The sequence below is a fragment of the Mastigoproctus giganteus genome, chromosome 14 (genome assembly GCF_048544385.1).
Source record: "Mastigoproctus giganteus isolate SK-2022 chromosome 14, ASM4854438v1, whole genome shotgun sequence".
In the NCBI taxonomy this organism is placed as follows: Eukaryota; Metazoa; Arthropoda; class Arachnida; order Uropygi; family Thelyphonidae; genus Mastigoproctus; species Mastigoproctus giganteus.
The window spans coordinates 70,896,697-70,911,847 of record NC_143588.1 but is presented as its reverse complement, the minus strand read 5'-3'; the positions used below and the strand labels follow the sequence as shown (position 1 = coordinate 70,911,847).

The 15,151-nt window shown below is 38.4% G+C and overlaps 1 protein-coding gene across 1 annotated transcript in view; it reads right to left on the bottom strand.

The window, feature by feature from the left end:
* LOC150075224 (serine beta-lactamase-like protein LACTB, mitochondrial) overlaps positions 1-8,794 on the bottom strand; it is a 67,554-nt gene extending 58,760 nt beyond the window's left edge. Inside the window, exon 1 of the mRNA XM_090388406.1 lies at positions 8,480-8,794. Coding sequence (XP_090244532.1) covers positions 8,480-8,794 — 315 coding nt within the window. The remainder of the gene's footprint in view (positions 1-8,479) is intronic.
* Positions 8,795-15,151: the final 6,357 nt, after the last annotated feature.

The following is a 15,151-nucleotide window of genomic DNA, read 5'->3' as shown; positions in this document are numbered from 1 at the left end:
ATGATCTTGGTAAAACACCTCCCACCATTCCCAACACACTCCATTCAATACCTCCTGTGGTCTTCTGTTAAAAGGATGTCAGAAGGACTTTGACGAATCTTGATGCTAAGAAAGCTCCAGGTCTTGATGGTAATTTCTCCACTTGTTCTCAAAATCTGTGCTCCCGAACTTACTCCTGTTCTTTGCCGCCTTTTTTCAATTTCTTGTTCCAAAGGTGTTTTTCCTTCTGTTTGGAAATTTGCTCATATCCAGCCAGTTCCTAAAAAAGGGTGACAAATCCCTCCCATCCAATTATCGCCCCATTGCAATTACTTCTACTCTTTCTAAAGTAATGGAGAAATCAATTAACTGCCAACTCTTAAACCACCTAGAAACCTTCCGTCTGATCAACGATCGCCAGTATGGATTCCGAATGTCGATCCACCGGTGATATTCTGACTAATGTTATCAATTTATGGACAAATTAAATGGAAAAGTTCGGTGAAACACAAGCAGTTGCTCTAGACGTCTCAAAGGCTTTCGATCATGTTTGGCATAAAGGTCTTCTAAACAAGCTTCCATCTTATGGTTGCCAACTGTTTTTTGTAATTGGTTATCCAGTTTTCTCTCTGATCTCTCACTGAGGGTGATGGTAGATGGCTCTCTGTCTTCTAAGTTCTCCACTAATGCTGGTGTCCTCCAAGATTCAGTTCTTTCTCCCACTCTTTTCCTCTTGTATATTAATGACCTTCTTCCATTGACTGGAAATCCTAGCCATAGTTTTGCTGATGACAGCACATTGCATTCCACTTTCCATTTTGAGAAACCTTGCCCTGCTCAATCAGCTTCAACTTGTCGAATATCCACTACCAATTCCTTAAATGCTGATCTCCAGGTAATTCTCCAGTGGGGAAAAGACAACTTAGTTGATTTCAATCCTTCTAAAACTAAGTCTTGTCTTACATCTTGCAAAAAGGATTCTTCTGCTCCTATGCTTATCTTTGGTGACACTGATTTCTAGGCAAGTTGATATATCTCTTTTGGGGATTACCCCGACTTCTAATCTCTCTTGGCAGAAGCATTTTACAAATATTGCTTCCTCTGAATCTAAAAAACTTGGTTTTCTCTTTTGCTCTCACTGTTACTTTTCTTCCAAACAGCTGTTCACTCTGTACAAATCGCAAATCCACCCTACCATGGAATATTGTTCCCACATCTGGGGCGGTGCCCCTAAAAACTCTCTCAGGCTTCTAGATTCCAGTCAGAAGAGGGTAGTTAGATTAATTAATGACTCATCTCTAACAGGGTCTCTCTACTCTCTGTCTCATAGACATACTGTTTCTGCTGAATGCCTTTTCTACAGATACTTCCATGGGCACTGTTCTTCTGAATTGGCTTCTATAATTCCCACTCTCTCTCTTTCAAAACAGTCCAAACATGTACCGCCACCAGACAACATCCATTTACTGTCCAACTTCAAACTCACAGAACCAACTTTTCATCTTCCTTGTTTATTCAATCAACTGCCATTTTCTGGAACAACCGTCCTTCATATGTCTTTCCTGAAAATTAGTCTGCAGAAGTTCAAGTCTAATGTCAAATATGTTCTCTCGTCTTCTCAACTTCCAACCCAAGCATAGTACTAAGTACTATAGGTTCTAATACCTCTCGTGTTTGGGGTTTTCATAAAAAAAAAGAAAAAAGAAAGAAAAACAGATGTTTGTGAAGTCTCACGTAGACAAGTGGTAGTGCAGCTGCACATTAGTTTGAGTTAACCATGATTTAAGCCAGCATGACTGACTGCTAAATACAGTGTAATAACTATATTCTTGTTATAGCAATTGGCTGTGAACTCCTCTGACCTATTCTGTTCAAGCCAAAGTATAAACAAACTCAAATTCCAATACTGTCCTCAACTTATTTTTAATATCTAGACAAAACAGAGCACTGTTAACATTTATACAAATTAGCATAGAAACAATTTCATGTGATGTGCACAGATACATTAATATGATACAATGTAAATGGGCTGTAATGCTTATGAGATTTGTCTGGAACGTTTTCATCATACTGAGATGAAATTTTTGAATCTGATAAAACTGGACTAAGTATTACTCTTCAGATTTTATGATTTCTAAAAATTTTAATTTTACCTAATAAACTGTTTTATTCTGAATGCAAGAGTAGTTCCATGTCTTCAGTTTAGTCTAAAAATGTCATTGGTGTACTTCTAAAATGAATATAAATCAATTTTATTTGATGGAAAAAAAAGCAATACCACTAAGGAAAATGGCTCTATGCTCAGAAAAGCTGTTTGAAACTAGTTCTATTAAAGAGAGACCACAGTCACAAAGACTGTCAATGTGAACAAAACAATATATAGGCATCAGTTCATCTGCAGGTCATTCGCTGAAGAAATCACTTTAGATACAGTCACAGAAATGCAGAGTTGACATTCCACAACTGAAGTTGTTGTTGTATATAATACATTAACCTATATACAGATTATTATAAAAGTTAATAACCTATATATATTGGTTTTTCAGACTGCACAACATCAGCCTGTGATGATGCACATGCGTCTGTTCACAGGCTGACATTGTGCAGCCGAAAAACCCAGAATAACTCACGAAAGATGGAGGAAGGCAATTCCTTGGCTAATTATAGCCCTGATTGAAAGGCTTTTAATAATTCCTCCAGTCTCCAACAGGATTCAAGTCCAAACTTCTCTAAGTGACAAAACCATTATACTGTTACAGAGGCCACACACAGCTAAGAGATCACATAAGCAAAGATCTTGCATGAAACATCACCAATCATTTGTTAATGAATTAAGCAGTCAAAGAGAAACAATCTAAAGCCTGTGAATATTTCCTGGAAGTTTTTCTAATAATCTTGGCATGTTGAAAAATTACATTCTGCAACGAGTGTGCAATTTAACACAGTACAAATATAAGAAATATTCATTTCTGAACAAAGACAATCCACACCTCTTTGATGAACTGGAACCCAATCCACATTATGATATGAGTGGCAATGTCTGCCACACACTTGTTTATTCCATGTTTCTTTGAATATATCATCAACCAAATATTTAAAGGAATAGTTTGTGACTGAGTTAAGGTTGAATTTCAGTGTCTGCAATTCTGCCCAGACAATAGGAGGGAGTATGTGATGAGAGCCTTGTCGATCAATTTGGCCCTGGAGAGATTGTGGAAAGCTCGAGGGGTAGAATTTTTCTCAGCCTGGTCTGTGCTTGTTAACAGGAGAGACTGCTTCTACAGGGATGGGATACACTTAAATAGCAAGGGAGCAAGAATATTTGCTGATGCTATCAATGCAGAGTTAGGTGTGTCAGAAAACTGCTAGCTTGGGAGGATACACGGACTAATAGATTAACAGTAGCCACTAGCAGAGGTGAAAGTGATTCTTGCACTGCTTCTACTGAAATGGAATTGAGCAGCAGCAGCAGCCTGGAAAGCAAGGCAAAGGGGATTTCCAGGACTACTCGGAATCATAGTGGAACAAGTAAACACATGGGCTGGGTTAAGGTAACTAAGAGTAGAAACAGGTGCATGTACACCAATGCTAAGAGTACTCTTAATAAATTTGATGAGCTTGAAGTGCTAGTCAAGATATCAAAGGCAGATACTGTTGGGATATCAGAGACGTGGTGTCACACAGACATAAGCAGTTCAGAATTGAATTTGGGGACTCCAAGGTGCACAGAAAGGATAGACAGAACAGGAAGGGAGAAGGAGTTATGCTGTTAGTTAAGAAACACAAAATCTAAGGAAGTGCATCCAATTGATGTTGGTGGACAATACAATGCTGAGTCTGTTTGGTGTAACATAAGCACGGGGAAAGGAAAAATGAGAGTAGGTGTGTGTTATAGGCCTAATGAATCTGATGAGTATAATGAGCAATTGTGCAGAGAAATAAGAGTGGGCCAGTAAATCAGAGTGCCTTATAATGGGGGATTTTAATTTCCCAGAGATTGAATGGAATTTGTGGGTTGGTCACGAGCACACTAGCAATGCTTTTGTGGATTTATTGGATGATTCTTTTCTACATCAGCATGTTCGTGAGGCAACTACAGGGAGTAATACTCTTGATCCGATTATCGGTAGTGATTCTTCATGCATTAGGAATCTGCAGATAAAGGAACCACTAGGTGGCAGTGATCACAGTGCACTGAAGTGGGATTTACTCAAAGAGGTAACTACCATCAGGGATAAAGGGAAGGGTTTTTGCTTTCGTAAAGGTGACTACGGTGGTCTGAGACAGTATTTAAATTCTATACGGTGGGACCAACTGATGATATTACGAACAACAAATTCAAAATGGGAAACATTCAAAGAATTAATCTTGGAAGCTACTAGGATTTTTCATACCAACTCAGAAATACTGTTCAAGATTTAGGCCTAAATGGATGTCAGATGAACTAATTACACACGTGGCAGAGAAAAAAGGTGGGCATTAGCAGCAGTGTGTAGCACACGTTTCTTGATTAGACCGGGGTTCGAGCCAGTGCCCACCAAATACGGAGGATGCGGAAAGGTCAGGAAATGACCACTGCATATCCCTTGAGCAATATGGCCTTAGTTGCTAAAACCAAATAACAAACAAACAGAAGAGAAAAAAAATGCATGGGATACATATAAATTAACAGGTGACACAAAAGCCTATGATAGATATAAACTGGTCTGTAACCAAGTCACAAAGGAGGTTAGGCAAGCAAAGGCAGATTACAAGAAATCTTTGGCAAAGGATGCAAAGAAAAACAGCAAAGCATTCTTTACTTATGTAAACTCCAGAAGGAAGGGGATGAATCAGATTTGTCCACTTGATATTGATGGTTCAACTGTTGATGATCCTTCTCAGGTAGCTAACAAACTAAATGAATATTTTGCATCTACATTCACACATAAGGAGTTATTCAGGGAGGGGAATGCCAGAGGTGTATTAAACTCTGGCAGTAAGCTAGATAATCTTGCAATAACTGAGAGTAAAGTGGAAGAGAAATTGTTGAAGATAAACTTAAGAAAGGCACCTGGGGTGGATGGAATCTATCCAGTTATATTAAAGGAGGCAGCAAAGGAAGTAAGCAAACCCTTAGCCATAATTATGAGAGCTTCCTTGGACTCGGGGGAGATACTCATGGACTGGAGATATGCAAATGTGATCCCAATCCACAAAGGAGGATCAAGGGGAGACACAGGTAATTACAGACCTGTTAGTTTCACTTCTGTTCCAAGGAAATTAATGGAGGCACTGGTTAAAGAAGCATTAGCTCGGTCACAGCATGGGTTTGTTAAGGAGAAGTTTTTTCTGACCAATCTGATTGAATACTATGATGTAGTCACAAAGGAACTGGATGCAAAGAATAATTTTGATATCATATATTTGTATCTTAGAAAGGCTTTTGATACCGTTACACACGGAAGACTGCTGCACAAATTGGAACAGTGTAGAATGGTTGAGTGGGAGAAGACAGAGTGGTAATCAACGGACACTGCTCTTCGTGGACTAATGTTATTAGTGCAGTCCCTCAGGATTCAACATTGGATCCATTGTTGTTTTCTGTATTCATCAATGGATATTGATGATGGTATATCAGGTTAATGTTCTGAATATACCATCAGAACATTAACAAGTTTGCAAATGATACAAAGGTTGGCAGGATTGTTAATGACAGTACGTTGCTGCAACAGGATCTAGAAAAGTTGATTAGATGGGCCGAGAGGTGGCAACTGAAGTTTAACATTCATAAATGTAAAGTACTGCATATGAGTAACAAATCAACTGTGTGGTACTATGCTGAAAGTGGTAGAAAGTGAAAAGGACCTGGAGGTATTGTGCAGGCAGATATGAAGTTTTCTGAGCAGTGTAGATGGTCTTCAAGAGTAGCTCATGGTGTCTTGTCAATGAAATACAGGATTTTTTCTACCAGGGATAAAGAGGTGATTATCCCCTTGTATAAGGCAATGGTCAGGCCACACCTTGAGCACTGTATACAGATCTGGAGGCCTAATTTTAAGAAGGATGTAGAGCTGTTGGAATGAGTACAGAGAAGGGCAACAAGATTAGTGTATGGAACAAAGGGTTGCTCTTACAAAGAAAGGCTTAAGTTCTGCAAATTAGTGTCTGGAGACTAGACACCTGCGAGGTGATCTGATTGAGGTTTTGCAAATTTTATGCAAAAATTTGCAAAATTTTTGTACATATTATACATATACATATACATTATACATATTTCGATATCACATATCACATTTCAAAATTATTGTGTAATTATTGTGTAAGGCATTTGTGTTTTCAACATCCAGAAAATGGCATGAAAACACAGATGCTCCAGATTAGTAACTATTGTTAGCAACTTTGTTCTTCATTTATGTGTCACATTTCGTTTTTATGGTGCGGAATAATGGGACTTTCTGAGTACCCTATACATTCTACATGCAAATACAGCAGAAACCTAAAAAATACAGAATTTTGTGAATATTTCTTGGAGAGGGTAGTTGACCATAGGGCACATGGAAATTAAGCTAGCTGGAATTAAAAAAAAAATCAGGTTCCATATTTATGCATTATGTTCCATTAATAATTTCCAAACACCGGTTCATTTGTTTTACATATTTCCAAGACTTTATGCCACAGTTAACATGTATTTGCAATGTATAAAATCACTCATTTTGCAAGACATTCAATACTAGTTCACAATACAGTGTACAGAATGTATTTAGTTTTGAAGGCAGTTTGATTTCTGAAATATATTGCACTATTTATACTTCATATTAAAAAAAATTAGACAATTGCAACACCCATATCAGAGGCAGCATTCAAACCCCATGGCCTTTATTTATACATTATCTACTGGACCAATCAGACAGTACTTGTTAACATTTTGGCTTAAAGTTGGAAATGTAAAGTACTGCATATGGGTAGCAGCAACCCCAGAGTAATGTATCAACTGGATGGTGCACTCAAGATAGTGGAGAATGAAAAGGACCTGAGGGTAATCGTGCAGTCCGATATGAAGTTTTCTGAGCAGTGCAGACAGACTGCAAGAGTAGCTCATGGTGTCTTGTCAATGACATAAAGGAATTTTGCTAGCAGGGATAAGGGGGTGATTGTCCCCTTGTATAAGGCAATGGTCAGGCCACACCTTGAGTACTGTACACAGGTCTGGAGCCCTCATTTTAGGAAAGATGTAGAGCTGCTGGAACGAGTACAGAGAAGGGCAACGAGATTAGCGAGTGGAACAAAGGGCTGGTGTTACCAAGAAAGGCTTACGTTCTACAAATTGCAGTGTCTGGAGACTAGGCACCTGCAAGGTAATCTAATTGAGGTGTATAAGGCCTTGAATGGTTTGAGCAAGCTCAGTGCTAATGGGATTCTCTCTCTTGCTCAGATTACTCAACTGACGGGCCATAAATTCAAATTGAGGAAAGACAATTGTAGAACAGATGTGCGGAAATTCACCTTTAGCCAGCAGATGGTTGATTGCTGGAACAAACTTCCATCTGTTGTAATGAAGGTCAACAACTTAAATAAGTTCAAGGCAGAGCTAGACAAACATTTGGAGTGGATGGATGGGTGAAATGGGAAGGGGTTTTTTTTTTTGGATATATAAGCCTGCTTTCTTGCATCATGTGCCTCTACTAATGATAACTATCATTCTGTGGAGATTATAGGGATCACAGAGTTACTGTATTATCTAATAAAAATAGTAAATTATCCCTGAATATTTTATGCACACGCAACGGTTATGCACATAGTCATACTTAGGCTAAATGCATAACCTTAAAACAACTTGAATTTTCAAAAATCTGAAAAAAAAAAAAAATCTGCTCAGTCCTGAGAATGCCAGATTTATGAAGTTCTACTATAGCATGTCATATTTCGTTATCAGAAGTATCAAGAAGGGAAAAAAAAAAAGAAATTTTCAAAGGAGCAAACAATTAAAAGACTAATATCAAATTGAAACTTAAGCCAGTTTATCACATATACATATTTCGATATCACATTTCATAACTACAGCAATGTGTAAACATGGTAAAACAGTGGTAAATTTTAAATTTCAAATTATTGTGTAATAATACTACAAAGTTTTTTTTTCTTATTTTTGAAGTAATTAAAATATTAACAAAGGAGTCTTTCTGAGTATAAATAAAGAAGTGTGTAATATTACAGATTTGCATAAAAAAGATATTACAATTTTAATTTCAATTTTTAAATTTAATTTATTACAAGTGAAGGCAGTTGTAACTGATTAGTTATTAAATATGAAACAAATGAATGAATTTACATATAGTTTTCATATATAATTTTATTACTCAGTATTTATTTACGCTAATTTTCAGTATTTTCTTATTCTCTTGGTTAATTTTCAGTATTTTCTTATATCCCTTGGTTTGGACAACTGTTGCATGCAGTGATATTGTATATTGAACTATAAAATATCAAAAGGAATATTAAACAGGTACCACAAACAAACCTTAAGTCGCTGTATTAAGTCTCGACTTTGTTTGATGGCTTCCTCAAGAGAAATTGATGACCGATATTTATTTTCATATATCTTCTCACACTGTATTTCTTTTACTGAAGAATGCAATACGCAGTAAACTCCAATACAAGCACAGATGGTACACGCTCCAGCAGTGAAAATTCTGTATTTAATTTTCTTTTTGAAGTTGGTCGAAAAATGTTTTAAGTTGATTGAATTTAAAAATTTTGTTGAATACCACTTCGTGGATCCGTTATTACAACAAAATCTCAAAAATAAACTACAGGTTGGTTTGAAGGAATTCATAATTCGGAACTGATTTTGGTTTGCATATGCATAAAACAAAATATTTAGTGAAAAACTAAGGATAATTAATTTCTCGATATCACTGCAGATACTCAAAACAAAATTATAATTTCAGTAACTTTAATGAAATTACACACGGCAATAAAATATTTTCAATTGTCGAAAATAAGATCACTCATGATTTTTATATAGTTGGCTAATAAGTTCTCACCAAACATAAACGACTCCAAATCAGCTGTCCACAATGCCTTCTAAACTCATTCCGTACAGCGGACCCCTAGCGTACAAATATATATATATATATATATATATATATATATATATATATATATATATATATATATATATATATATATATATTTGTACGCTAGTAAGCTAGTATACGTACAATATATATTGTACGTATACTAGCCTACGATATATTTGTATTTGTACAAATGTGTATATATATATATATATATATATATATATATATATCTGATTAACTATATAGTATCGGTGTAAATAGAACACATTGCCTTCACTGGCTGTGAAGACAACCACAATATGAGATACAATTAAAACGATGCCTTCTACGCTACTTACGTAGTTCAAATTTATGGGTTAACTATGGTGTATTTACACCGATACTATATAGTTAATTACCAAAACCCATAAGAATTATGCCTAGCGCATTTCATTTTCAAAGTATATATCTGATATAGGCTTGGCAAACCCAGGGTTCAGAGCTAGAGATCGTCATTTCTCTCTCTCAGGGTAACTGGAGAATTTTCTTTTTTGGCTGGTGCAGCATAAGCCTCAGGCTTCCTTACACCATATGAATAATAATAATATATACAGTGTATATATATATATTTTTATATTTTTTTTATTTTTGTGTTTTTGTCTGGGTGGCTCCTAGAACAGTTCATCTCCCCCTCGTTGCTCTGTTCAGTTTTTACAGACTCTGTCAAGGTAAGGACAGTGTGTACCGTGTAAAAAAAATAAAAATAAAAAAAGGTTTGTTTTTTTTTTTTGAAAAGGAAGACGAAGAAAAAAAAAGTTTTTCATCCCGCACGGAAGAAAGTGATAGGAAAGAAAAACTGTGTTTGTGAGCTTTGGTGCGTGTTCTGTAGCGTGATGTTGTGTTTTGGCCTTTTGGCTACCTAGAAGCAGTGATCACCTGGACGACTTCCTCCAGGTATTCGTCCCTAGCAGGAGGGCAAGGCCTCCCCTACTATCTTCACGCCTTCCTCCCTGGGGAATGATTTCCCAGGGAGGAAAGAAAAACTTGTATAAGATGAAGAGAGGGAAGGAGTAAAGAGGAGAAGGACGATCCCGGCCCATGGAAGTCCCAATCCAGGATGGATTGCTAGAACAACAACGCAAACAAACAAAAAAAATAATAATAAAAAATAAATAAATTAATTAATAATAAAAATAATAATAATAATAAAAGAAAAGAAACGTATAGTGTGAGAGAGGAGCTTTCCTGGTCTGGGGAACCCCAGTCCAAGTCAGAAAGCGGAAAAAAAAAAAAAGTTTAAATCCCACAACCTGGTCAAGGAAAGGAATAGAGCGTCGGCCAGGACGTCAGCAAGCAGAATGATGGGGAGAAAAAAATATATAAAAAAGAAAGAAAGAAAGAAAGAAAGAGGGATTTTTTTTTTTTTTAATTATTAGTTATCCCACACGGGATGGTTAGGAAAAGGCTAGCAGGAGTGTTAGGGCTACTAGTGCTAGCAGATCAGGAGAAGATGAGATAGAGGAAGAGAAAAAAAAAAACAGAACTAATTTCTTCCCATGCAAGACGAAAGAAGTGGTAAGTCGGCATTCAGCCAAGCGGCCATTAGTTGTTGATTTACAGAAGCTGAGAGGATGGTCCTCCTTCTACGCTTGAATGTCGCAAAGTGCTGTAGCGCAACTAAGTTCTTTTGGGATTGTATCAGGAGTTCTACTTGGTAAGGAGAAAATCCCGAAATTGCTGCCTGGAGTTGTTGTCTATGGTCCTCCTAGATAGTACATTCAAAGAGTATATGTTCCCAACTCTCGACGGATCCACAGAAACAGAGATCAGTAGTGTGTATATATATATAGTGGTAATATACAGCTGTTAAGAAGCAAAATAAGCAGAAAAAGGAAAAGAGCAAAGTTATCGTACGTCTAATGCTCCAAAACGCGCAGTGCAACAGTAAAGGACGCAAAGGGATATAAATAATGTGTGGTTTGTAAAATAGATAAGGTGTCTGAGAAAATGGAAATGAAAAGTACACACGGTGCCTGAACAAAGAGAAGTGGGACAGTCGAAAGTGGAAGTGAAATAGTAGTTAAACAGGTGAAAGAATTTGAAAAACTTAGTACAAAAATTAACTTGAACTGAGGGGGAAAAAAATAAAATAATCAATAACGAAGAAATAAATAAGTAAATAACACTATATTCAGATACGGGAGGTCAATTTTAGCAAGAGATCGAACCAGGAGGTGGCAAATATGCAAAATCTGAATATAGTAGATTAAAAAACGATACATAGTCAGGAAATTCATCAGGGGACTACTCCTGACCATGTATCAGGCACTGAGTTTCCAAACTTCTCTGTAGTATTAGAAAAAAGGGGGAAAGCAAATATGCGGCCTTTATCGTAATACTAGTAGACAAGGTAGCCCCTACGCAGTGTAAAAATAAAGTTAATAATGTAAATTAAAATAAATACAAATTTACAAAAGTATCACGTGAAATATAATACAAATGTGAAGTGCATAAGGGGTGAAAGGTAATTAAATTAACGTGAAAGGTGAAAAGTAATAAATTAAATTATATTTGAAAATTAAATTCAAATATAAAGCAGAAAAATTTTAACCAAAAGGTGTGGGCAAGTAAATGATACAGGGAATGGCAAAATTCTTGGGGAGGGGAAGGGGAGAAAAAGATAGCCAAATGAACATCCCCGGGAACTCAAATCTGGTGAGTATGGGCTTGGCACACCCAGGGTTCTGAGCTGGATATTATCATTCTTCTCTTTCTTGGTGATTCCCTTCTACTTTTGACGCTCTCTCCCCCTCTCTTTCAGGGTAACTCGGGAACTTCTTTTTTTCCTGGTGCAGCATAAGCCTCAGGCTTCCTTCCAACATATGGCTAATAATAATAATAATAAAAACTGGTGTCACTCGCGAGAACTAAATAAATAAATAAACCACTGGACATAAGCCAAAGCTAAACAAGTCCACCTCCATAGATGGATGATATTGCAGTTAAATATTATTCATATTGCATCCAGTGTGGCGCAGGATAAAGTCACTCGCGTTCAGTCCTTAGGCAGAGGGGTCGGTTCAAAAATTTGGAGATAGTCTCCCGAGCAAGACAGTGGAGAAAGTGGCGCTGTCCCGCGTAAGCCAACCACAAGAGAAGGTCAAGACCATCCAGCCCCACCAACTGGAAGTGTTTCCTGTGCAACTACGCTAGTGACCACTCAGGAAGGTAGAAAACACCGGCGCATGAAGTGGAGCATTCAGATGAATACATACCTCATGCGAGCATACTATGAAATAACCAGGCTAGAGACAGATATGACAATGTACAGATCGCGACTATATACCAAGTGGTTGGAACGATACCAGGATATTTAGGTCACCGAACAGCGATTAGCAGACCAAAGAAGGACCATCGTCACGAAGAACCTAATAGCTCCTGCCATCTTGGAAAAAATCAAGCAGAATCTCAGCGATCTGCTATAATGCACAAAAAAGAATATGGTCAATATGAAACCAGAGGAGGAACAGCAAGAAATACAACCCAGAGTAGCTGAAATGAAAAGAGACGACGTCATGCTATCCAGAATATAAGACGAGTGGAAGAAGGCCCTAACAGAATTCGAAGGAATGGACCCCACAAGAATCCACGTGATACCTATGCAGAGGCCAAATAAAATTCTGTGGAGAGTAACAGACCACCTCAATCGGCAAATAATGCCACATTACCTTGACAACAATGGGGCAACGCTGGAGGCTATCCACACAGCCATATACTGTGCTGCCATAGCAGCCACTAGAATTACTGGAAAAGAAACAAGAGACCAGCAGCAGAAGAACCGAAAACAGAAGGAACCGCCAGTTTGGGAAAGAAGACTTCAGCAGAAGATAGAAGAATTAAGAGTCAAGATAGGTCAGTTGACCCAGTACCAACAGGGTAACAGAAGTAAGAAATTGATCGGAAAGGTGAAGAGCATCCTCAAGAGAGACAGCGTCCACAGCAAACATGAGACCAGAAATCAAAGAATAGGAGAATACTTGGACACATTGAAGCAGAACCTCCTAACACTCAGCAAAAGACTACATCGATACAAAGAGAGCTCCAAGAAGAAAATAAACAACCGAATCTTCGATGAGGGCCAAAGAGCCTTCTACAGGAAACTGGGTGAACATGAGAAAGCAGGAAACGGACCACCCAAAAGAAGACGATCGAAGAGTTCTGGGGAAACATCTGGAGCAGTGAAATAAGACATAACAGCAGAGCACGCTGGATAGAAGTAGAACGGAAGAAAACGAAGGACATACAAGGGATGAGAGAGTGGGAGATTTGAGAAGAAGTAAAACAGTCGATCAGTAACACCCACAACTGGCGAACTCCGGAAATTGATAACATCCACAACTACTGGTACAAAAAGCTCACTTGCACACACAAGCACCTGGCAGAGCAGTTCACTCGAAAGTTAAGCAACAAGGAGACAATCCGGAATTTTCTCACTGAAGGAGTCACATATCTGAAACCTAAAGATGAAGATACAATAAACCCGGAGAAATACAGGCCAATCACATGCCTCCCAATGGAGGACAAGATCCTGACCAGCTGCATAACTAAGAATATATCAGACCACTTAGAGAGTCAGAACATAATGGCCGAACAGCAGAAAGGATACAAGGAGAAATTAACCATAGATTCCGCAGTTATGGATCAAGCCTTCAAGAAGCACCGCAAACTATACACGGCCTACATCGATTACCGCAAGGCCTTCGAATCCGTACCTCATAGCTGGCTAATAGAGACCCTGAAGATCTACAAGGTCAATCCGATAGTGACAAACTTCCTAGGAGCAACAATAGCGAAATGGAGTACCACCATTAAGGTCGAGAACATCAGAACCAGGCCAGTCCCCATTACAAGAGGAATCTTTCAGAGAGATACTCTGAGCCCACTATGGTTCTGTCCAGCACTCAACCCGCTATCCACCATAGGTAGCAAATATGGATTTAACCTCAAAGAAGGAAGAAAGAACCTGTACACCCTTACCCACCTGATGTACATGGATGACATCAAGCTCTACGCGGCAACTGAGAAGCAACTCCAGCAACTACTCCGGATCACCGAAGAATTCAGCAAGGATATCAGGATGGAATTTGGTCTAGAAAAATGAAGACCCACAAACTGCACCAGGGAAAATTAGTTGGCCGAAACTACCAGCTGCTGACTGATAAAGAGATCGAAGCTATGACAGAATGAGAGACCTACAAATACCTGGGAATGATGCAGGCTGAGCAGTTAGAGCATAAGGAAATCAAGAAGTGCCTGACCGAAAAATATCATCAAAGATTCAGAAGCCTGATGAAAGCAAAATTGAACGGAGGGAATACAGTTAAAGCCATAAACACCTATGCAGCTCCAGTACTAACATCCACATTCAGGTTCATAGATTTAACTAACACCGAGCTAGAAGATATCATGCGAAAAACAAGAACAATGATGACCAATAGTTGCCACCACCACCCGAAGTCAGCAGTGAAGAGAATAACAATAGCTCGGAAAGAGGGAAGAAGGGGCTTGCTAGACCAACACAAAACAGCGATAGTTAACTGAAGGATTACTTCGAGAACAACACAGTACCACTACACCAGGCCATAAGGAAGATAGATAAGTGTTATATCCCACTCAACCTAAGCGAGGTAATCCTTCCCGCCCAGACGGTACAAGAAACGAAGTAAGAAAGATGGGCAAAGAAGACACTCCATGGCAGACACTACAATGACCTTCATAAAGATCACATCGATAATATTGCTTCCAATGTATGGAAGCGTCCCGCTTGTGGGTCCCGTATGGAAGAACGTCCAGCTCATAAGCGGGACGCTCTTCTCCGAGAGTGAAGGATTCATGCTGGCCATCGAAGATCAGGTAATCGACACCAGAAACTATAGAAAATACATCGCAAAGCAGTCCGGAATGTCAGATGACACATGTCGACGATGCCTCCTGTCCTCAGAAACGATGCAACATATCACCGCAGGGTGCAAGGTGATCACCTAGACTGAGTGCACTCATAGACACGATAATACACCAGAAGCTAGCAAGGAAATACCAGTTGACAAAAGAAAGTGTACCATACTACAAGT